At 39.8% G+C, this 22995-nt stretch overlaps 2 protein-coding genes across 2 annotated transcripts in view; both read right to left on the bottom strand.

Annotated features, from left to right (window-relative positions):
- The window catches only part of LOC108374013 (uncharacterized), a 25751-nt gene extending 3654 nt beyond the window's left edge, over window positions 1–22097 (bottom strand). The window contains 6 exon segments of the mRNA XM_017629961.1: window positions 1493–1645; window positions 1648–1732; window positions 12693–12823; window positions 17375–17993; window positions 17996–18880; window positions 20933–22097. Of these exon segments, the coding sequence (XP_017485450.1) occupies window positions 1493–1645; window positions 1648–1732; window positions 12693–12823; window positions 17375–17993; window positions 17996–18730 (1723 nt within the window). The 5' untranslated portion in view covers window positions 18731–18880; window positions 20933–22097.
- Window positions 1995–3874, bottom strand: LOC108374014 (uncharacterized protein C9orf117 homolog). The gene is given in 2 exon segments (XM_017629962.1): window positions 1995–3181; window positions 3184–3874. Coding segments are annotated over 2 exon segments (1830 nt in total). The 5' UTR covers window positions 3827–3874.
- Window positions 22098–22995: the final 898 nt, after the last annotated feature.

The raw sequence follows: 22995 nt of genomic DNA, 5'->3' as shown, positions 1-22995 counted from the left end.
GTTCTAGAGCTATGTACATATGTATGTATGTATGCACATAAGAGGATAAAAATGATGCTGGTAAATTAAAGCAGTGCAAATGAAAGCAGAAAAATAGTAATTTGCACGCTAAAAACCGGTTTTCGTATGGGACAGTTTTGCAAACCGTGCAATCCGTGCACCGTGCAAGGGCTTTGCAAGACTCAGAGAATACCCCTAGTGTACAGTAGGGCATATATGCATAAGTAGATACTATGTATGTATGTATGTCTGCACTTCAATTCATTTGATAATCATTTGAAGTAGATGATTAAACCACATATAAGTTCTTCAATATGCATATCATCGTTGTCAATGCAAAAGGACACAAGGGAGGAATTTGAAATTTTAGGGGATAAGTAAAAAATAGGAAATACGCGCAGGAATTTTATTAAGAGAGGCACATGCATATGTACATATGTATCTGCATTTGTATGCATCCTGCACAAAAAAAAAAATATAAAAATTAATAATAAAAAAATCGAATTCCACCTCTGGCTTTTTCTATAGATTAAAGTGCTGTGAAAAGAAATAAAAAATCAGGGATTGGTAGCAAGCGCTCAGTTTTACCACAATGCCAATTTATGAAATCCGAATTGATGAAATTTTTTGTAGATTCAACTTTTAAAGACTTTTCTTGTAGCATAATTGTTGCGGTATTAACATATTTCGATGCGCATCGATTGGTGAAAAGTACCTCCTTACAACTTTTAGGTTTGAGGACCTCCTTGTCCGCTAAATATCAAAAAATTATTGAAAAACGAGTTTTTTTAACATCTTTAGTTCTTAGGCAAGCAAAGAGTTAGGTGATAAATGCAATAGAAGATCAAGAAAACACTAAGTAAAAAGCGAACACCTCAGGCTATAAGGGGAAGTCAACGCCAAGGTCGTCGAAAAATTGCTACGCGAGGAAGGCAAATCGTAGGAATTCTAAGGTCACGTAGGAAAATATTCTTAGCTTATGGTCCTTAGTTTGTTTGGGGTTTAAATCCGTAGCCTCTGTGGGTGCGCGCTCACATCATTTTGTTTCAGTTAAGGAAGATAAATAATTGCTGACAAAAAGCCACATATCGATACCTGAGTGGAAGATCGACCTATCTCGGCAGCCAATTCGAAAGCGCCCTATCTCAGGAAAGTTTTCTAGAACACCCTAATTCATAATTTGATTTCTGAACGCCCTACTTCAAAATTTGATTGAAAAATGCCCCTTCTCGGAATTCGATTCAAAAACGCTCTATCTACCGTTTTTGATCCGAATTCTGAGATAGGGTGTTTTTCTATAAAATTCTCAAATAGGGCGTTCTTCAATCAAATTCTGAAGTAGGACATTCTTGAAAACCTTTCTGAGATAGTGCGTTTTCGAACTGGCTGCCGAGATAGTTCGATCTTCCACTCAGCCATCGATATGCAGGAATCATTTTTCTGCTAGTAATTGTACTTCCATTTAATTTTGTTGCAATTTCATAGAAACTACCAGCACTTACCTGTATAAGCCAAAATGAGCGACCTGGACAGCTTTGTGTGGCACCGGCCAAAATGCGTTTTGATTTCGACGAGCCCAAGTGTACAATGCAGCCGCAACGACAGCCGGGTCCGATCTCTTGGCTGACCTCTGTACGATTGGCGCTGTAAAAGTTGCTCCACTGCTTTCGTAAATGCAATCCCAAGTATCGGCGATGGCTTTGCCGCATTTCTCGGTCTCCACCGAGGGACCCTGCGTAGTAAAAAAAACAAAGATTTTAACAACGTTTAATATGCACTTTTAAATATATACATATGTAAGTATTTAAATACATAAACAGAATGAAAGACAAATATTGCAACTACATCAAATTAATAAAACTCTGTGTCTTTCCCTTTTTACAAATAGTCTATATGTATATTTATAATTTTTTTAACAAAACACATGTATTAATACATACATACATTTATACATACATCGTTGCTTTACAAAAAAAAAAGATTATTTTACAATTTTAATAAAACAAATTAATTGAATACTCCTCGTCGCCTTCGTCATACTCAACATCGTACAAGACACGTGATCCTGATTCCGTAGCGCGCCGCGATCCAGATTCACCGATTTCCGAACGACGTGATGGCCGCGAAGATCTCACTGAAAGCCGTTCGCCGGTGTCCGGTGTTCCGTCGCCACCACCCGGAATGGACACCACCGATGGTTTGACTGTGGTATGAGTAGCTGACGAACCGTAGTCGACGCTACTGGACTCACCCTCATCCTCATCCTCCGCCTGCGCATCTTCAACGGGCATCACTGTTTCGAGTTCCTCGTGCGAAGATGATGCATACAAAGTGGATCCCATTTCCACATCGAATAAATTTTGACCACCTAACTCACGTGCTTTTGGTATAATCTTACTCTCCACCTGTTGTATTTGATACTCGGTCACAGCAATGTCTGTAGAGGCGGCCTTGTGTGCCGTGAGCTTAAAGATCTCCATCAATGAGGAAGCGGTGCGCGGCAGTAAGCCCATTTTGCCGGGACGATAGACGCTGGAGGTGGAACGTGAGATTGTTAGCACGGAGGGCGTTGGCGGTAGCTCGTCCGAGTGACTACTCACAATTTCCATCAACTGGGTGAGCAGATCATGACGTCTCAATTGGCGCATTGCATCTTGTGAAATACTTTCTTTGACGCTATCCTTGCCACGCTCCTTGCCACACGGACTGTGTATGGCGTCGATGGCCGATTGTACGGTGGTCTTTATTTGTATGATAATGTCACGCAATCGCTGGATCTCCGTTTCGTGCTGCTGATGTATTGCAATGAAGCGCGATTTTTCCATCTTCAATTCCTCGACGCGCTGTTCCAGGTGGCGGATCTTTTTTGACATATCCTTGAAGTTAAAACGCTCACAAATGTCACGTTTCACAGCTGTCTCATACAATTTGCGATACCTTGCCACCTCTACATATTTGGCCTTAAGTTTTTCATAGTTATCGGTGAGCCTCTCGATGATTTTGATCTTATTCTGCGAATTGCGTATCAATTGCTTCTTCAGCTGGTCCATCGATGCATACTGCTCAGCCATTTCCTTGTGGCGTATGACTTGTTCATTGAACTGTTGTTGCATTTTGATTTGTGACATCACCAATATATCAATTTCCTTCTGCAAGGCAATGTTCTCACGTATCAGACGCGTGTGTAGCCGGCATTGCGTATCTCGTTGGAACGCGTGAAATCCTCAGATACTTGCAGCAGTTTGGTCTCTACCTCCTTTTTCAGCGCATCCTTCTCGACCACAGCCTTCTGTTCCATGGTGTAAACCATTTCAACGTAAGCGCGCTCCTTCTCTTTCAACTCTGTCTCTTGGTCGTCAAATTTGGCAAGCAGCATATCACGTTGCACGCGAAATTCATCCAACGAGTTTAGTTTACCGTTGAGCAGCTTAATCTCCGAAGTCAGTTGGTCATGCATAGACTTGTACTTAGTCTCTAGCTCCTTTACCTTCTCCGCTGACTGTAGATTCTCCGCTTCACGTATTTTAATGATCTCGGTTAGTCGCTCCTCGAGCTCATGAATTGTTTCGTTACGCTCGCCGAGCGTGCGTTCCAAATGCGCCGCGACATCGGTGTGATCTTCTTCGATCTCGCGCAGCTTCTCTTTTAGGTTTATATTGTTGTCGTCCAAAGAAGCGAGATGACTACGGAGGCGTGCTAGTTTCTGATTGAGGTCGGCGATGGTAAGATCGCAGAATGCGCGATCCACATTGGTCAGCTTATTTGGGTCTTTCTTCTCATCTTTTTTGCCCTTTTTGCCCTTTCCTTTTCCTTTTTTCGGTGGCATTTTAACAGCGTACTTGAACTACAATCTGCGGCGGCTTCGCGAATTGCGTGTAATTAATAGATACATATGTAGATTTACGAAATTTTGAAATAATTTTAGATATTTATAAGAAAACCGTTTAGATAGTTTAAAATATGATTTTTATCAATAAATGTCCTTTGAGTGTATCCGTTGCAGACACGTCAACGTTGCTCTTGAAAATATTTTCACTCAGAAATTTGTTTTCATTTATCGAGCAAACAAATGTAAAAATGTTGACATTGTTACTTGGTAACCACGCAACAAGTTGGCATGCGCACACATATTTACATATTCTCCAAATTGTTAACACACATATGTACATGTGTAGCAGCCATGGGTTGCCAACGTGCCGGTTAAGTGTGCGCTAAATACCAGCACACAGCAGACTGCTGAGCAAAAACTCGTCGCCCTCAAGCGTATGCATACGAGTATGTTAATGCGCCGGCAAGTGTTTTGTGCGTGAACTTTGCATATTTTTAAGCACTGTACTTAGAACTCAATTATAGTTGCACAAAAACTAGTTCATAATACTGTTGTTACGCGACAAGCACGCTTGTCAGCGGCCAACTTGAAGCGCCGAGCTACCGAAACAAGTCGATCAACGAACAAGCAATGTATCTTTGAAGTTGCTGTGCAGGGTTATAATTGACGGTATGTAAACAAAGGTCCACGAATTGTTGGATACCATATTTGGAATTAGCACTTAAGGTCTTGGAAGATAGCAAACTGATGAAGTGTTTGAAAGTCCCTATTAAAGTTACATACTTTCTTAACCAATTTATCACAAGGCAGTTGTCGCATAGTAAATCTTGTTGCGGAAAAAGAACAAAGCTGCAGTAGCTGACGGCCTGCCAGCTAAGGTGGCGCCGAAATTTGTCAGTGAAACGGCGCTTGGAGTACTCGAGAGAACTGTTTTACGGAAGATTTAAAGGCCCTTGCCTGTTTTGCGACGGCGAAAGCCGCTGTCGACGGAACGAAGAGCTGTTAAAATCTTAATACCCTTAATGAGAAATGTGCTACTGGTTGGCGTTTTAAATGCATTTAAATTGGCTCTGACCAATGATCAGCAGGAGATGTGGGACAAAAAAGTAGACAATGGAACATATCCGCTGCACGTATTCTGCCCTAGCGGTCTGCGGATTAGTCTCCTAGGAGCAGACTTTCTACCTAATCTGGAAGATGCTGCAAAACTAGGGTAAAACAAAGTCTTACAATTTTATAAGAGGACTGCGATGCTCTTTAACATTACTCCTGGTACTCAGTGATGGGCGTTTTAATGTAGTCGTGGTTTATATGGTAACTATTTCAAACCTGATGGTATCTGCGAAGCAACGCCGTGGCTAGCTGGCTGATCGTAACCTAACCTAAGGTTTCATAGACCAGATTCGTAGGAAGGGGCAGCTCGCAAGGGGGAGTTCTATCCCTTCTTCTATGGGTCGCAGAGGTAAACACATAGCTGTGTGGCATGGAAGGGGAAGCGTGTATGGTTAGTGCTTACGTATGCAAATGATCTTGCGCTAGAAGGAAGCGGTAAATTTCCGCAGACCACGATAAACCCAAGCAAATCTGCAAAATACCATCAATCTGAATTCAAAACACCAAAGAGCGGGCGCGGAAGGCCACCGTTGCCTTATATAGCTGTGGAGGGGAAATCGTCCAAAAGTGAAATCGTCCAAAGCAAGGGAAAGGGGAAATCGTCCAAAAGCATATACACCGTCGTGTTGAGACCAATACTTCACTATGGGGTAGTGTTATGGCGGCCAGCACTAGGGAAGAAATTAAATATTATGAAATTACAAAAGGTGGAGTGGGTGCGTTAGTGGTGCTCTCCTGCAACACTTACTTAGGCAATTAATTCGATTGTAAACGTGCTACCCGTGGATATTATGGGAAGGCAATATGCTGTGAAATCAGGCCTAGGACTGCAGGAGCTTAGAAGCTAGACAGCGGTAATTCCTATCAACCAGCAATCACGAAGCAAAACAGACTACTGTGTACCAATGCTCACTTTTAAATAAGGTTTTAGCATGGCTATACCAAGCAGAGAATCGTGAATAGAAGGAGTACCTGGACCTGAAGACGCCATAAGATTTTACACAGACGGCTACAAATTGGAAAACAAAATAGTAGGGGGCGTCTTCATGGAACTATTGGGAATATTTCAAGCCCAACTGGTGGCCATATAAGAAGCTATTGACAGCCTAAAATTACCTGTTGTCGCTGCTACTGAAATATATATATATATATATATATACATATATATACTACGACAGCCAGGCGGCCATTATGACGCTTAACAAATTCGGAACCAAATGATAACCAACTAACTTTTTACTTGACCCCTCTCTGAAACCCAACAAACTAAAACTTCTTTCCCTTATGGTGAGTTGGACTTGAAGACAGCGACTTATAAGCTGGCCGATTTAGGCAGGCTTAAGTAGTGCGAAAACTTGTAGCTGTTATCACTAAACTTCAACCAGATTACCATACATATTTACTGCATTTTTCAATAATATGAAAACACTGCAGCATCCACTCTCAGTCCATCCAACAATGCGTCCATTTATGGCACTGCCACTTAAAAGTTTTAGTTACACATGTAAAAGCTTTCTACGTTGCGCTGATCTTCGCGAACAACGCTTTGCACTAAAAACTTTCACACAGATTCTCGTAATAATTTTAAATACTGTTATAAATAAGATCCAACAATGTAGCTTGTAAATATACACCAGCCAGCACCCATACTCATCTAATATACATATTAAGTTGTAATGCGAACTACTCAGCAACACCTTCTTGTGCGAACATGCTTGCCCCTGTGGGTCGCATCCCGCAAATGTTGCTATGAATTGTAACAACGATGTTGCCTTCCACTTACATATCTTATTGGAGTAGTGGTTGCTGTTGCTGTGTTTGTTTGGTTATGTAGAGATCTGCGAATGTGTATACCTCTAAAAAAAAAACCCCTACTTTATAGCAAACAATAAAACAACAATGTTGATGATGTCATCAACGAGGATGGAGGATGTTGCGTTGGCGTTGACTTTGGCAACGTTGCCTTATAAAGAAGAGAAAAACACAAAAACCGACCCGTCGTAAATTCTCAGCACAATCTAGTTCAAGTGTTGGAACGCTGACACCTTCCCTAAAGGCAAATAAACTATCCATGTACTTATGTACATTCATATAGTACAACAGCAAGCGCCGCTTAACAACAATGTAAACCGCACGCCTAACCACGAGTGCGAGCGAACAAAAGGCAGCAACAATAAAGAGAACAGCAATGAATGCTTCAGGCAAGCGCTTGTGCACACAGACACTATAGCTGCGTTGGCCGGCACAAATCGCTTTATGACAGAGCTTTCATACTCAGGCGAAACCCTTACCAGCCAACTTGTTCACCAACATCGCTGCCGCCTCCTCCAAATTCCCAACAATCACCCATTCTCTTTAGGGCGCTCGACATCTGACAGCTTTGATGTGGCTCCGTTGAACGCCCAGCATGGCGTTGGTGTAGCAGTCAGGCGCGAAATTATAATTTCCGCATATAGACAAAATGCAACTCTGCGGCGGGCGGAAATGAAAGAAACACGGAAAAAAAATGTACAAAAACAAAAACATCATAAAAGTAAACCTCTATTTGCCGCATTATAGTATGTAGTAGCTATTGTACTATATGTGAATTAAAAAAAAAAAAACGAAAAACAAAAATGTCTAAAAATGGGTTAACAACAACAACAAGCGCAATATATGTATGCATGTAAGTACATGCGAGAACAATATATTACGCATGTCAGTGTTATCATTTGCATTGTTTTTCTTTACAATATATGTATGCGTATATGTACATGTGGGTGGAAAAAACGGGCTTTGTTTAGCGCAAAAACTAATTTCACTTACAATGAGTTATTGCTGTTGTTAGCTACTTTTACTCACTACTAAATATTTGCCTTATTTGTTTTTTTTTTGAACATAACACTATGCATTCGGTTTTTGTTTTGTTTCTGTATATTTCTTGTTCTTCGCATTATTTCACATAGTAGGCACTTAAAACACACATTTTTTCACCCATACATATATTGCCTCCTTTTTTGTGGTTCTTGTGTGTTTCTTCGTTTTTTTGTGCGCTGCTTTTGTTTTCTCACCCATTTTACGGCTGCTGCCAATGCAAGTATTTTCCACAGAGTTTATAATCTTTATGATTACTTACTTCCTCAATAGGTGGCACCCTGTGCCTCAATCTTTACAATCCGCTTATATCAAAAGTGTTTTGTTGTTCGCGTCTTTTGCTTTTGCTTTTAATTTGAGTGCAGTATTGTTGTCGGTACAGTAACCTGCACTTAAGAGCATTGGGCTGAAGCGTGTCAACTAAGTTTCAGTGTGTAATTAACTACTGCGTAATAAGTTTCTGCAAAGTTTTCTCAGCGAGCGCTTCCGCTTGGCTCACTATAGATTTCCGCTTGCAATTAAGTAGCGGGCTTTATTAGTTAATTTCCTGAACAAACTTACTTAAATTGAAATGAAAAATGTGTTGATTAAGTAAATGAAATGAGATATGATCGGCGGAAGCAAGTGTTATCTTAATTAAATGCGAATCTTGGCCGTTATTAACAAAATATGAAAACTTTTAACAAATTAAAAGTAAAAAGTTAATATAGAATATTCACATAAAATAACTGAAATATTTATGACAACAACAAAAAATGTAAACTTCAATTTTCTGCAAAACAAAAACTGTGAATCACTTTCTTCTTTATTGGCGCTAGATGGTATAATTCCGGGAATGCTACAGGTAAAGGAACAAACTACTATTAAGCTCTATATTTCAAAGGCACCATTACTCTAAGTGCATGTCCCACAAAAAGTTAACCATCTCAAATCGAACTTAACCACATCACTAACTATTGCTGTCCACACTGCGGTTTGAGGTTTATAAAACAGTACAAATGTAAAGAACAGTGTTCGGACCTCCAAAAATCGATTCCGGACTAAATTACTGCAAAAATCGGAGCAAAAACAAATTTTCTGTACTAGATTGAATTTTTTATTTTTGTTTCTGACATTAATTGTTTGACTAAAATATTTTCTATTCATGCAAAATAAGAACGCGGGGCAATGTAAGGATAATATGTTACATATTTAGGTAATTTTTAGCATTTCCTATATAGTAGAACGCATCTAACACTTAATTTTTTAAAAAGCAAACCTTTTCTACTTTATATAAATTTCATTCTACATATATTTTTTAACAAGTTAAGTAAAGTTCTGCATCCGGCAATTTGTACAGCCATACATCAAAAAATAACGAAGTTACTTTATGCTATGAAAGAGTTACAGATTTGGCTAACTTTCAATTTTTTTACTGAAACCGGTGGTGAACACTCAAAAAACGGCCCCAAGAGGGGCATAACATGAATGAAAAAAACGGAATAGATTTGAAGTCAAGCGGAGTAGAGGAGTAGATTCCAAATTTTTTCAAAAACCGGAGTAAATCTAATCTGATCTTAGTTGAGTCCAAACACTAGTAAGGAACGAATTCTTTACATTTTAACGCTAATGACCCACAGATGGCGGGAAAACACAGGGTTGTATCAGACTTTCGACGTGGTTTCGAGTTGGTTAGCTTTTAACCATCTCAGTGAAATGGTAGAGTGCTGTCATTTTTATATGGCGAAACTTCGCTAAATCAAGTGGGTTATCGGGAGAACCAACTCAATAGCCATAACTACGTGGTTAGCTCCGGTGGGGACATGATATAAGTTGCATTCCAAAAAGTTGGAGAAGGTGGTGTTCATTCCTAAGTCAGGAATTTTATTTAAAACAATGGAAAGGCTATAAGGTGTCTATACAAGATCGCAGCTAGGGGAAGCGACCATTTCAAATGCGCAACTTGCGCATATTAAGGGAAGATCCACGGAAACCACTCTGCATGAAGTGGTGGGCCTCGTAGAAAAATCTCTCCACTTCAAGCAATATACTCTTTTTGCCTTTCTTGACACTGAAGGCGTATTCAATAATATCAAGGTCAGCACCATTGTAGATCCCCTGCAGAAACTGGGGGTTGATGACAGTGTCTGCAGATGAATACAATCGATGCTAGACAATAGAATAACTCACGCTACAAATGGTAATGGCTCGTTGACCCATCATGTGAGTAGAGACACCCCACAGGGAGGCATTCTCCCTCCATTGCTATGGGTAATAGCGTTGAATGGAATACTGAAAGACCTCAACAAAGTTGTGGCGTACGCCGATGATGTGGTGCTGACAGTTCTGGGCCCATTCCTCTGAACTGTAAGCTAAATACTCGAAAGAGCATTGGAAAAGTTACACGTTTGGGCCAAGGAAAGCGGGCTAAGTGTAAGCCAGAGAAGACCGAACTTATGCTATTTACAAATAGGAATGAAATACCCCAGTTCAAAGTACCGTAGATAGATGGTCAGATGCTCAATCTATCTTCTAACGCGAAGTATTTTGGAGCCGTGCTTGACGCCGAACTGAACTGGAAAATCAACATCGAATATCCTATAGAGAAGGCCCACATAACATACATTAGCCGGCAAGAGAATCTTTAGCAGAAATTGGTGACTAAAACCGAAACTGGTGATGTGGATATACGGGGTTCTAGTCTGGTGGCCGGATATAAACAAAAAGTATAATGTAAATAAACTAGGTAGCTTGCAAAGAGCAGTGTGGCAGGAACAACGCGCGCACTTAGGTCCTGCCCGACGTTAAACACAATCTTACACTTAATCCCTATTGACCTCCCCCTTAAAGAAGTGACTACGAAATCAGCAGTTAGACTCAGAATGTCAGGACTATAAGAAACAAGCCAATTCAGGCACGGGACGAGCTCCAACGAAATACAATCACGACAAAAGACCGAATATATGATATCTAATCTCAGTTTCTAAAACATACAGATGAGAATCCTATCCAGATGTGGCCGATAAAGCAGAGTGGCCGATAAAGAGGCAATCCCTCTCTACAGGTGTATAGTCCGAGGAACTCAGCGTCTCCTTGTCGCTCCGTCTAGAAAGCGGAAGTCATAGACATCCTTGAAGCTTGTAAGGTTCTAGGAGAAGGCATCGCAGAATTAAGAATACAATAATATACTCTGAAAGTCAAGCGTCTCTGTTAGCACTAGCATCACCGCTCACCAAATCCCAGCTAGTCCAGAAGTGTAAAACGGAATTATGAATGAATGAATTATTGTCTGGGTCCCGACCATAGGAGCATCGAAGGCCGATTAATCGGCGACGGCAGGAGCCTACTTGGAATAATCTAAGGCTGTTGCACAGGTATTACCCCTCGTATTCCTTTAAAGAGAAATTAGTTTGCATTTGCTTGGGCTGGCAAGGAGAAGGTGGTTGGACTTGCAAAATAGCTAGGGAATACTGGCCTGACTATAACAGGATGAAGACACCAGACCTGCTTAATAGATCAAGGGCAGAAGTATTTAAATTTGTAGCAACCATTACGGGCCACTGGTCCATAGGCAAACCGTGCAATGCAGAGAGAATGTGACTCCCATATAATAGAGCTTGCCACAGCTGTCGAATGGAGGGTAGCGAGGAAAGCGTTCAGCATTTCCTTTGTGAATGCTCAGCTCTAGCGGCTATTAGACATAAAGCGCTGGGTAGACACATACAAACAAAACTAGCAGATATTTCAGGATCTACTTTAAGTGACATCAGAAAATTCATTAGGGAATCAATATGGTTTGGCCGAGAAAACTAGACAGGCATAGGTACTTATCATTCCCACTAAAGTACATCAAAATAATGCAAATGCGCTCATTCTATCATAGTAGTACTATGAAACACTGAAACCAACCAACACAAGGTTGAAATGGCAATGGTATTTTCTATACTGATGGTTCTATCCGCCAGGCCTCTTGCAATGCTAAGAATTAAATATCTCTAATTTTATCAACACTTAGCAACCTGGGGACTTTAGTTTGCATTCAAAGTTTCAGGAAAAATCTATTAAGTGGTAACGAAAACAATGCAATGTCTAATTGAGTGACTCACCGAGCTATAACCTAGACTAACCTTGAAAGAAGCTACAGTTTGACCCAGACGTTTGACTTTGATTTCCGAGGGGGGCGACTGCTTAAAAAAAAATTTCGTGGAATGTTGTTCGGACTTTTTTGGTGTAGTTATTAGAATTTCTAACTTAGTGTTAAAATTTCGAACTATCGGTCACTTGTGTCACCTACGAAATCATTTTTGATCTTTTTAGTTATGACGTTTTTGCAGCAAACGACAGCAAACAATGTAACTTGCCAACAGTGGAATTATACACCGTTCTTGATTGCACTCATTAAAATCTAAATGTTTAACTTAAACTACAACTATAAATTTACAGTAAAGGAATAGCGGAAAACAAGGGATAAATGTGCGTGAGTAACTGCAGCATTCGATCCACCAGAAATGCAGACGCGTTCTTTAAAAGTTTCCCCACAACAAATGTGCACGTACACAACAACAACAAAATACGACGGTAATGTGACTCGTTTAGCTTTATAGAAAAATAAAAGAAAAAACACTTAACTAAATGCGCGGAAAAGTTTTAAATTATGCACCACAGAATGCCATTAGTCAGTGGCTTGCCAGGCGACAAAGTGGTCTAACGATGCGTTGGTCCAGCGATAGGATGCAAAAAACAAAGAAAAAAAACTTTAGCTGGTCGGAAGCTGTGGAAGTTACGGTCATTTAAGAGATTGCTTGGTGCGGGGATTCTGGGGTTGGCTGACTGCTGTATGTTTTGCTTTTGGTTTTCCGCTATCCTTGACACTTGTTTAGTTACACTTACATATATGTATATGTATATATTTACTTACTTCACAGAACTTTGCGCCATATCGCGGTGGCGGTGAGTCACAAAACCGATAGCGATTACGCGTGCCACCTAGACAATTCGTCGAGCATGGTGTCCATTCGCTCCACGGTCCCCAGCCGCCAGTGTCGGAGTCTGTCATATCGACAGTAGGAAAATTGAGACGAATCAACAACAACGAGGATGCAAAGGCAAACGCCGCCATATTTCATCAATCCATGCAATGTTGTAGAGTGGCGCACAAGTATTGAGACGTCATCATAATACGCAGCATTCCAAAGCAGCCGACGAACGGATGAGAGATATAAAAAGGAAAGATAGAAAAAATCGCATTAATAATGGAAACTATGACACATGCGGTTAGTTTTCTCATTTTTTATGATATTGATATTACTTCATGTTGTTATTGATAAGCATGCGGCGATGCGTGGGCGTCAAGTGTGCGGGACGCCAATCTAACTGGGGCGATTAGTGGATGGCCATAAATATAAAATATAGTTTATATGTATGTATATGCGACTGGTATTGCACGCAAGGATGTTTAGTGGGTGGTCGCTTGGAAGACAAGTGTTTACAGCAAATATATATACATTGTTGTATTGATAATACCACAGACCCAGAGTCTACAAATACTACGCTGTGGGCGTTGTTAGTTGGCTGCTACACAACATTTGACAATAAAGAGCGTATAATGCAACATCAGCAACAACAATTTCACAAAGCCATCAACCCCTCGGGGCAACAGGCATATCCAACTGGATTGTGTATGCAAGGATATAATCGTCGATGCCGTCGTCGATGCCGATGCCGTTGCACCCTCAAGGCATATGCGCGTATTAGTGCGTTCTGTGCATGCCCTGAATTCACGAGCTGTCAAATAGATAGCAATATAACAATGTGCTAGCATTCGCACGCAGACATGCACTCACTCGTATGTACATACTTACATATACAATGAATCAATTCTTTAAGCGATTCCTATTGTTTGACTCTATCCATTATGACCCATATTCGTTGGCATTTATGAACTTCATGTACTTGTGTTGCCAAGCAAATATGCAATATTACTGCGGTCTTCATTACATTACGCCAACGAACTGACAACAAGCATATACATAAGCAAGTGCACATTACGTAATTAAACGCGAGTGCCTACACATTTCATATGTATGTATGTACATACATGTTCAGCGGTTTATTCAAATGTGATCTAATGTTATTCAAGTCGAGGTCGTTATACAATTTTCAGTACAAAGTGATCATAGACATTGAATGTACTACGCATATGTACTTATTTATGTACTAGGCCTTAAGTTAAGTAAGTACAGTATCGGTCATATCTATAGCACGTCATTTCAAAGTGATATTGTGTGCCACTTATGTTTATTTATTTATTTTTAAGAATTTTCAATTAAAATTTAGTTCATTCTCAGACAAACCCCATATATACCCAAGTTAAACAATTTGTAGAAAACTTCAAAAAAGTGAAACAAAATTTAACCTAAATTTCAAACTTTTTTCTCGGAAGTGTTAGAATTTTTTTGAGTACACAGTTTTTTAGCCCCTGCAATTTTAGTCTGATAGTGTGCAAATTTCAAGTGGCTACGAATTACCGTTAATTTTTTAGATTTTTTTTGTCGCATTGGCTTCCATATAATGAATAAACTCAATTTATTTGTATATGGAAGAAAACCGCAACACCTTTGGCGAAAAAAAATCTAAAAAATCAACGGTAACTTCTAGCCACTTGAAACTTGCACATCTATCAGACAAAATTGATTATGCTATAAAACTGTGTATTCAGAAAAATTCTAACACCTCGGAGAAAAAAGTTTGAAATTTTTATGAAAATTTGTTGCACTTTTTTGTAGTTTTCTACAAATTGTTAAACTTGGGTTTATATGGGTTATGTTAGAGAAAGAACTATATTTTAATTGAAAATTCTTAAAAATATATAAATAAACATAATCACTAAATAAACAATATCACTTTGAAATGGCGTGCTATAGATATGACCGATACTGTATATGGATTGATTCAAAATGTGGAGCATTGTTTTCCTAAAAAGTATTAAGTAATTTAGCTTAAATTACTATGACTCTAACTGGCACTAGAATGTCAATTGATGAAGACTGAAAGCATTCTTTCTACATAAAATGATGTCGGCATTTCAACGTTTCAAATCGGCCGATTTATATATTTCCCTTCGTCCAAGCTTGACTGCTAGAGGATGGTCAAAATGTTGCTGAATCTTTGAAAGACCAGATCATGCTCTAGGCCTGAGCATTAGGGTGAGCAGAAAATCTAATTTTATTGAATTTTTATTGTTTAATTATTGTGTGTTATTGTTTATTAAAAGCAAAAAATATGTTTCGGTATGCTTCAAAAAATCTGTGCTTAAGATAAAAATTTACGGTCAATATTTTAGGCTAGCCCTAGTTCATCAAAGTTCAAGGTGTTAAATTTTCTTTTTTCTTAGTTTACTTGGATCGTCAATTTAGTTCTGTACAAAAAAAAAGGTCCTTATATAAAATTTTGCAGGACAAGTTAGTTGCAATTTTAGTGAAAAATATTGTCAGTCTTGTACATTAATATAATACTGAAAGGTGAAATACTAACGATCAGGTACTAATTTTACAGAAAATTTAATTTCGGTCAAAGAGGTAGTGTTTTCAAATTATTTGCAATTAATAGTTCCTTAAATATTGCAATTTTCGTTAGAAAGGCGGTATTTTTGTACATGAACGAAATATTTATGAGTGAAAAATAAATAATACTTAAATTACTAATTACACTAACACTAATGTACTAAGTATACGAAAATCAATCACACACAACACATTTTTTTTTATAAAGAGAACAAAATTACATTAGGCCGTATGAATAAAAATTAAGCTTTTGCCTTTTCTTAAAATCACATACCTTTCACTTAAATTTATTTGAAGTTCAAATTTTTTACAAATCGAGTAAAAGGTCTGTATTTTTATAAAATTTTTCCAAAAATTAAATTTCAAGTGTTATTATTTGTACGTACTTATATTGGTAATGAAGAAGACTAAAAATAAAAATATTATTTTGCTAACAAAAGTTGTTTTTAAAGACATAATGAACCATATATATATATATAAAATTTCGGATTTAAATACAACAAGCTCTACAACGTGCTTAGGGGTTTATTCATAGGCCTGTTATGCGATAAGCTATGTAATGATATGCTTTGATATGATATTGTGATGTAGTACACAGCGAAAATTGCAATCAAAAGAGACTGGTTCGTATAGGTGGTGCTGGAGTCGGACTCCCTGAAAGAAATATTCAGGTCTGGACGTTATTTTCCATGCCGAATTTCAGGCGGCAACCTCCTACACATAGGGAACTTGACCGTGACACTCTGATTCTACAGTTGCCAATTTCAGGATTTCAGGATTAGTCTAACCTAATGTCGAGGCAACTACGACTCATTCGGTTGAAAGGTTCATTGAAGTCTACAGCGTTTGCCCACCGCGAGGTGCAGCTAAAGGAAAGTGGTAGTGGTATGTAAACGTGTACCTATTAAAATAAAGCCAGCATCTTTTGTGCGCTTCGTTTGGGAACCGCTACGTAAAATCGAATTCCAATTAAAAGGAAAACGAAGCCCCGGATGACACCCCCTATTTTGATGATGACCGCAACAAACTTTAAAGGACTGTTATTTGAGAACATGCACAAGGTCCGGAACCTTAAAAAGGAAGTTACCTGAGCCCAGCTGGTTGATGTTCTCAGGATGGACTAAGGCTGACATCACCGTCATTTAAGAAACCGCGTAGGCCCTTCTGGTGTCTACTATAGCTATCATGTAAGGGTGCGCTACTGAGAGTAGTGTCCCTTGATTTTTTTATTTTTATTTTATTTTATTTTTTTTTTTAAATTTTCATTATCGGGTTCATTTTCGCCCCAATGGAAGGCTAGGAGTATGTGGCCAAACACCTCTTCTATGAGCGCTTAAAGCGGACTTAAGATAGAACCAAATCGATAATCGATGGAGGACTAAACATCGCCTCAGATTACTATCTTATTGCCACCAAAATAAGCATGTGCTTCTACGGAAATTGCCACAGGACAGCAGGCCACCGTTGCGTTTGCTGAAGAGGTACTGCAATGTTGACAACCAGTTATAGTCCCATCTTCGGTTATCCAAAGCCACAGGCAGTTACTGGATGAATATTTCGCTCCGCAAAAGCCGGTGGTTGTTACTAGGTATTTTCTTTCAGTGAACATATGGGATTGCAAAAAACTTGTGGGACTACTGACTGGTCAGTTTTCGTGGCATTTAGTATATATGCACATCTAACTGTGATAGGCATACATGAAACCCCCCTACATGAGACATTTGGCAGCGGTGTGTTGAGAGATGAACACTCGCAGGTCTTTAGGAACCAACAAGGGTCGCTGTAAGAAACAAACATGGATGATTTTTAAATGGATGTTTCTACAGTTTTGGACAGGTTTTCTACAGTAATTTTTATTTTTTTTCTTCAGCGTCTGGCCCATTAGTTCCGACAAAAGAAAGTTAAGAAATGTTTCAAATAAGTTGCCTATCTTTTCTAAGGTTTACGTACTTAGCGCGACAGTTTTACGCAGAAGCCCAACTTTACTTTCCGCATAATTAACTATAGATTTTGTTTGATTGAGTAATGTTGTACTTACCGCTAACTGGCAATGTCGGCACGCAGTCCATCCGTACATCAGCTACTGCCCCGGAAATAGCCTGGCTTACATAGACGAAGCAGTACTCCACAAATTTCTCAGTGAACAGCTCACAGCTAAAGTAGAGCGAATGATGACTCTTCACCACGCGTTGTTCAGCCACATAGTGCAATGTTGTAGGCGGCTTAAGTGACGCCACATCCGCGCGCAATTTTGCAAAAACTCGCACCCGATCGCCTTGCTCGAGTATGCAAGACGGATATTCATATAGCACACCAATACCCGTATGTGGGTCGCAGGGAAAAATGCTACGCGCGTAAACATTAAAAACAAACTTATCACTCCAGTCAACGCTGAGAAAGCGACGCGTAATGGGCACATTCGGCGCCGGCACCATCGGTCGCAACTGCACTGCGTAATTACCGGCCAAACCAAAAAGTTCGCAGCCCAGATGCACGGCTTTATGCTTGGGATAGCCACGCACTTGTTCCATATACAAGATACTCGATTTGCTGATGTTTTGTGGCAACACTTCATTGCAGTTACGCTGCTTGCCGCAGTAGATAAGCTCCAGCCAAAATTGCGGCAAATCTAGTGAGTTGCTCTCATGCATGCGCGCTCACAATTCACCTCCGGAAAGCGCAACGTCACCACAACCGGCTGCTCGGGGTAGGTGCGCAAGCGTGTCGGCTCCACTTGCATGTCAGCGCTGGGCCATCGGACGTCGAGTGTTTGACGCAAGCGCTCATCGACGACGGGCATCAACGTAGTCGTGGTCATCGTGGGTAGCGGTTCATGAGCACTGCTATTGACGTTAGACACGGTCGCGGTTGATTTTAAGTTGGTGACAACCTGCATTTCGTAGAGACCACCGCGTGTGAATGTCTGACAGGGCACGGATATTTGTGTGACGTTGTTTCGCGGATCGGGGAAGACAGGAATATTCTGAACAATTTCTTTGCGCTTGCGGTGCAACACTCTCGTTGCGTCAAGCTGATTGTGGGTGTAATTAGACGGTGATGGCGTTGTTACTTCCGCACTCGATATGCTCGTTAAGCTGCCATTGAACTGTGCACTCTCCATGGATGACGCATATGCGGCTGTATCATTCCTGGTCGTCGTCTCCATAGTATCCGCAAAATCATCAATGATTTTACTAATTACCAAAGTGCTTGTAATGGTATTCTCCACAGCACCCAATCCACCAATGCACCACCCACTTGACGAAAACTCATCCCATCTAATGGATTCAGCGTGCGTGCTGTAGTCGTTGTCGTTCGGCCCGTTGTTGTTCCTGTGACGTGCTTTCCACGTTTGCTCCATCAGCCGGCACTTCATGGCCGCCATCAGTCCCATCTCCTATCACGCCCACAGCACCATTACCGAGTGCAACGGCAGCCGCCACATCTTCACCGCTGAATTGTATCTGCACATGAAGATCTCCGCTTAAGGCAGTGAATGAGCTTGGGGACATGAGACGACCCTTTCGAATGGCGAGCACGTGACCTTTTGTTGGCGACAATGCAGACAATGCAAAATATTTCCAGCCACAGATAAGCATAATGGAAAACAGCCAAGAGCATGAAAGGAGTAGAACAAAACAGAGAAAATAAGAGCTGGAATATGAAAGAGATTTCGTATAAAAGCTGTGGGCGAAATGTGAAAAGGAAAGCTGGAAAAATTATAAATTGCTGTAATTTATTTGGCTTTACAGTTATGTCCATTTATTTATTTCTCTTTCGTTTGGCTTTTATTGCTGTTTTACATTTTGTTCTGGTATTTTTTTTTTTTGTTATTTGTTCGTAAGGCTAGGAGTCTATTTGTGTATATTTTATCTACAATTGTATTGTAATGTGCTTCAACGAATGTATGCATTTATCATACGTACATATGTACATATGTATGTTATTTTAAAACTACAAGAGCACGCAGAGAGCATTATGAGTAATTGTACTTCGCTAACAGAGTATTCAGGCAATTTCCAAGGATAACTTAGGTACGTACTTTGGACTACAGGTAAGTAAGCTCTTGGCGAGTGATGCGACGTGACCGGCATTTTCTAGATGAAAAATTGTTAGCAATCTTGTTGCAAAATTTTATTAGTAGGCAAGCATACACGAATTATGGGTTTTCATAAATCTGAAGCTGAATTAGTTTCAACTAGGTGCGCACGCAGGAAACAAGTGGGTGGGGGTATAATGAAATATGACTAGACGGGGCAAGAATCTTCTACAAAAACCTCGACAATTTCCTAGAGGTTTGGAAAAAAAAATTTGAAGACAAAAAAACTCAGGTTAGTTCAGAATTATGTGGTTGCCCCAGACAAGGACACACTTGTGTGCCAAGAACGAAGTTTCGCAAGCGGAAGATGTCTACCGAAAGGCTTATAGAAGCTGCTTAAAATGTGCAATCCAACCTTTTCGGATCGCAGGCGCATAAAAGAAGACAGATAAGCCAGAGAATCTTTCTTTCGGTTACTAAGCAAACCTGGATATGCAACAACGAGAATAGATCTAATCTTAATTGATCATCCCATTATCAGTGCTGTATTATTTTTCGGCACTGCTTAATAAGAATACGCGTTAAGCGGATGGGCTACCACGCACACGACTTCTGCTATAGCTGCATGGTAGGGGAAGAGGTGATGCATGTCAAGCGTTTCCCCTGCCACTGCCCGGCCCTGGTAACAAATATGTTTTATATTTCTTCATTTCTTTGGCTGATCTGTATTATGTGGATATTTACATCAACCAATTATGTTTTCTTTTCCTTACACACTTCCTTTTGGCCACATACATACTAAAGGCGCATTCTTTTGCAACAAAAGAACACTCGCTCAAATGACGAAATACACACAAAGCAACAACACAAACTCGGCTATTTATCCGAGTTCAGCCAGGTCGGTTAAAAAAAGCGACCTCAAAGGGTAGTGTTGTTAAGTGAAAAAACTGCTCCATTGTAAATTGTTAATGGAAAAGTGGAGAGGGAAATTTTTATATAAATATATTTTAAAAAAGTATGCATATTACGCAAATACCTCGCATAATTACTCATTTCAATTTTTTTTTATTTAAATCCCGTTAAACTAATTACATTTTCTTGCCAGCTACCAAAAAGGGTTGCTTAAGTAGCTAAAGGGAAATTTTATCCGAGTTGAGCGTTCTTTTGTCACTCGCTTACAAAAAAATGCACCTTATGTACATATGTATTTCACAAACAAAGTCGTATGTATGTATGTATGTTGGTGCTTTGTGCAGTGCTCAGCGCACAATATCTATACAGATCTACTCGAAAGAATTAAGGATATTTTTGTAAGTACATAAATATGTACATTGTTTTTATACTCAAGTGCTCCTATTAAGTGTACAATTACATGCAACGTATTGTGTTTAATGCTGCTGCTGTGTTGTTACTACATTCCTCGCAGATGCAATTGCTTTATTTATTTTTTCATTTATTTCTGTCGGTAGGTGTGTACTGTGTACGTACATAAGTATATATGTACATATGTAAGTGACTTTGCCATTCATTCGCTTAATTTGTATGTATTGTACTCACTTATGCGGCATAATAGCAAAATTATTGTTGATATTATAATTTTCCACTTGATTCCTGCTCGACGGCGCGTACTGCACGTTGACTGCCATTGCCTTTTGTCACGCTGTTTCCGTTGATGTTGTCTTCCCAACATTGATTCATGCACGAGTGTTTGTTGCAATTGTTGGTTTGGTTCCTGAATTTGCTGTTGAACATTTTCCTCGTCACAGGCATTGAGATTGTTGTAGTTGTTGTCGATATTGCTGTTTCTGCTGTCATCACATTGCTCCTCCGTCCATTTGTGGCATTGCTTATGCGGCTTGACAGTCAGCGCGCACATTATCCTGTGCTGTATTGGCGCCACAGCTGCCAACGCCGACAACGCCAACAACGCCGACACCGCCGCTGCTGCTGCTCTAGTGTTGCACAAGTCTTTTTGACTTGGCCTGTGTTGCAGATGTTTTCGCGGATGGTGAGCGATGCTTCTGGCTTCTTACTTCTTGTGATTACTCTTTGCCTTCTTTTTGTGTTCTTTTACTTATCCTTCAACTTTTTAATTTCTTTAGCTGTTTAATGCTTTGATCTTTGCCGTTGTCCATCTTTCGGCACTTTTACGTCTGGCTACTATACAATATTGATGTTGATGTTGTTAGTTTTCTTGGTTTATTCTCTACTAAGATTATGCTGGCGTGCGCCTCTTTTTTATTGCTGTTGCTGGCGGGTTTGTCCTCGTACTTGTCTTGATATTATGGCCCCAGTGTTTACTCTGATGATTCGATTTTGCTGCTAGTACCAACTACAACACAATTGAATTTTCCTCTGCTACTAAACCTACCATTCTTGATGTCATTATTCCTCGTAACTTCTGCTGTTCAACTTTTGTTGCTGCGCAAACTTTTCGTTCCTAATTCCACCACTACCGTCCCTTTCCCAATTTCTTAGTGACTTCGCTTTTCTGTTTATGTGTATTTGTTTACTTCCTTTGGCGTTGCGGTTGTCGTCTTTTCGGCTCCTGCCCTGATTTGCTAATGATACAACTTTTCTCGAAATCAACAAATCAACAAGATTTGTAAATAACCAAAACTATGAACTGCTCCAGTTTTGTTGAACTTCTTTTCGTTTGCGCTTTCAATCTCCCTCGTCGTCCTTTTTCTATAGTTGTTTGCTGAAAGAAATGAATGAAACAAAGAAGACGTATAAATACCAAATGGCAAGCTTATAAGTTGATTTGTAATTTATTAGCGGATATAAGCAGATTACTTATTGGCTAAGTGCTTGAGATTTTCTTTCTTTGCAATGTAGAAAAATGAAAAAATACCCGCATTTTATATATGAATGTGTGCATTGTGTATGTAATTATAGAGAAAGGAAAATACTTATGACCTGAGTGCAACTTCCCAGAATTACAGAAGAGGATGCATTTTCCTCAGGAAACTTAAACTTTTGTGATTAACCAAGAGCAAGATATATTTACTGGCTACTTCCTTTCAAGGCGATTATTTTTAGTCTTGATAACCCTTTTGTGGAAGATAAAACTCGAGGTAATCATTTTTCAATTACTTTTGGATTTTTTTCTGAACCAAGGACCGCGTAATACAATTAATTTTGGGTTTTTCCCAGACCAAAAAACATCACCAATTGCCTCTTTGTGTACGAAGTTATGTATGGCAGTTGTTCATCGCAAGTGCGGATGGGTCGTACTACACTTTATATTTCCGTTGAACCTCAGTATACTACTCCCCAGTATGGGGCGTTCACAAAGTGGGTGTCTTACTGATTCAGGCTCCTTCTCGTCTCTGCAGCTCCTGCAGAAATCATTGAACGGCACTCCAGGATACCTCCCTGGAGTGATGAGACTGGTCCGTAGACCCATACCTAAGCAGATTTATCCTCCGTTCAGAATAAGGCGCTTCCTGCATTGGTTCGGTAGGATGAACGACATTTGTACTTTCGACTTTTTGAGTTAACTGAGGGCTGCAAAATGTTCACATCTAGAAAATTATTTTCTGACTTCCACTTCAAGCGTATAATGGACCCGCAAGACTTTCACGCAGAACTTTGGCTCTGCGAGAGATGTTTTTCTA

Source organism: Rhagoletis zephyria, unplaced genomic scaffold (assembly GCF_001687245.7).
Source record: "Rhagoletis zephyria isolate East Lansing unplaced genomic scaffold, Rhagoletis_zephyria_1.1 Rzeph_scaffold_07242, whole genome shotgun sequence".
NCBI classification, from domain to species: Eukaryota; Metazoa; Arthropoda; class Insecta; order Diptera; family Tephritidae; genus Rhagoletis; species Rhagoletis zephyria.
The sequence above is the reverse complement of the archived record's forward strand: the minus strand, read 5'-3'. Positions and strand labels throughout refer to the sequence as shown.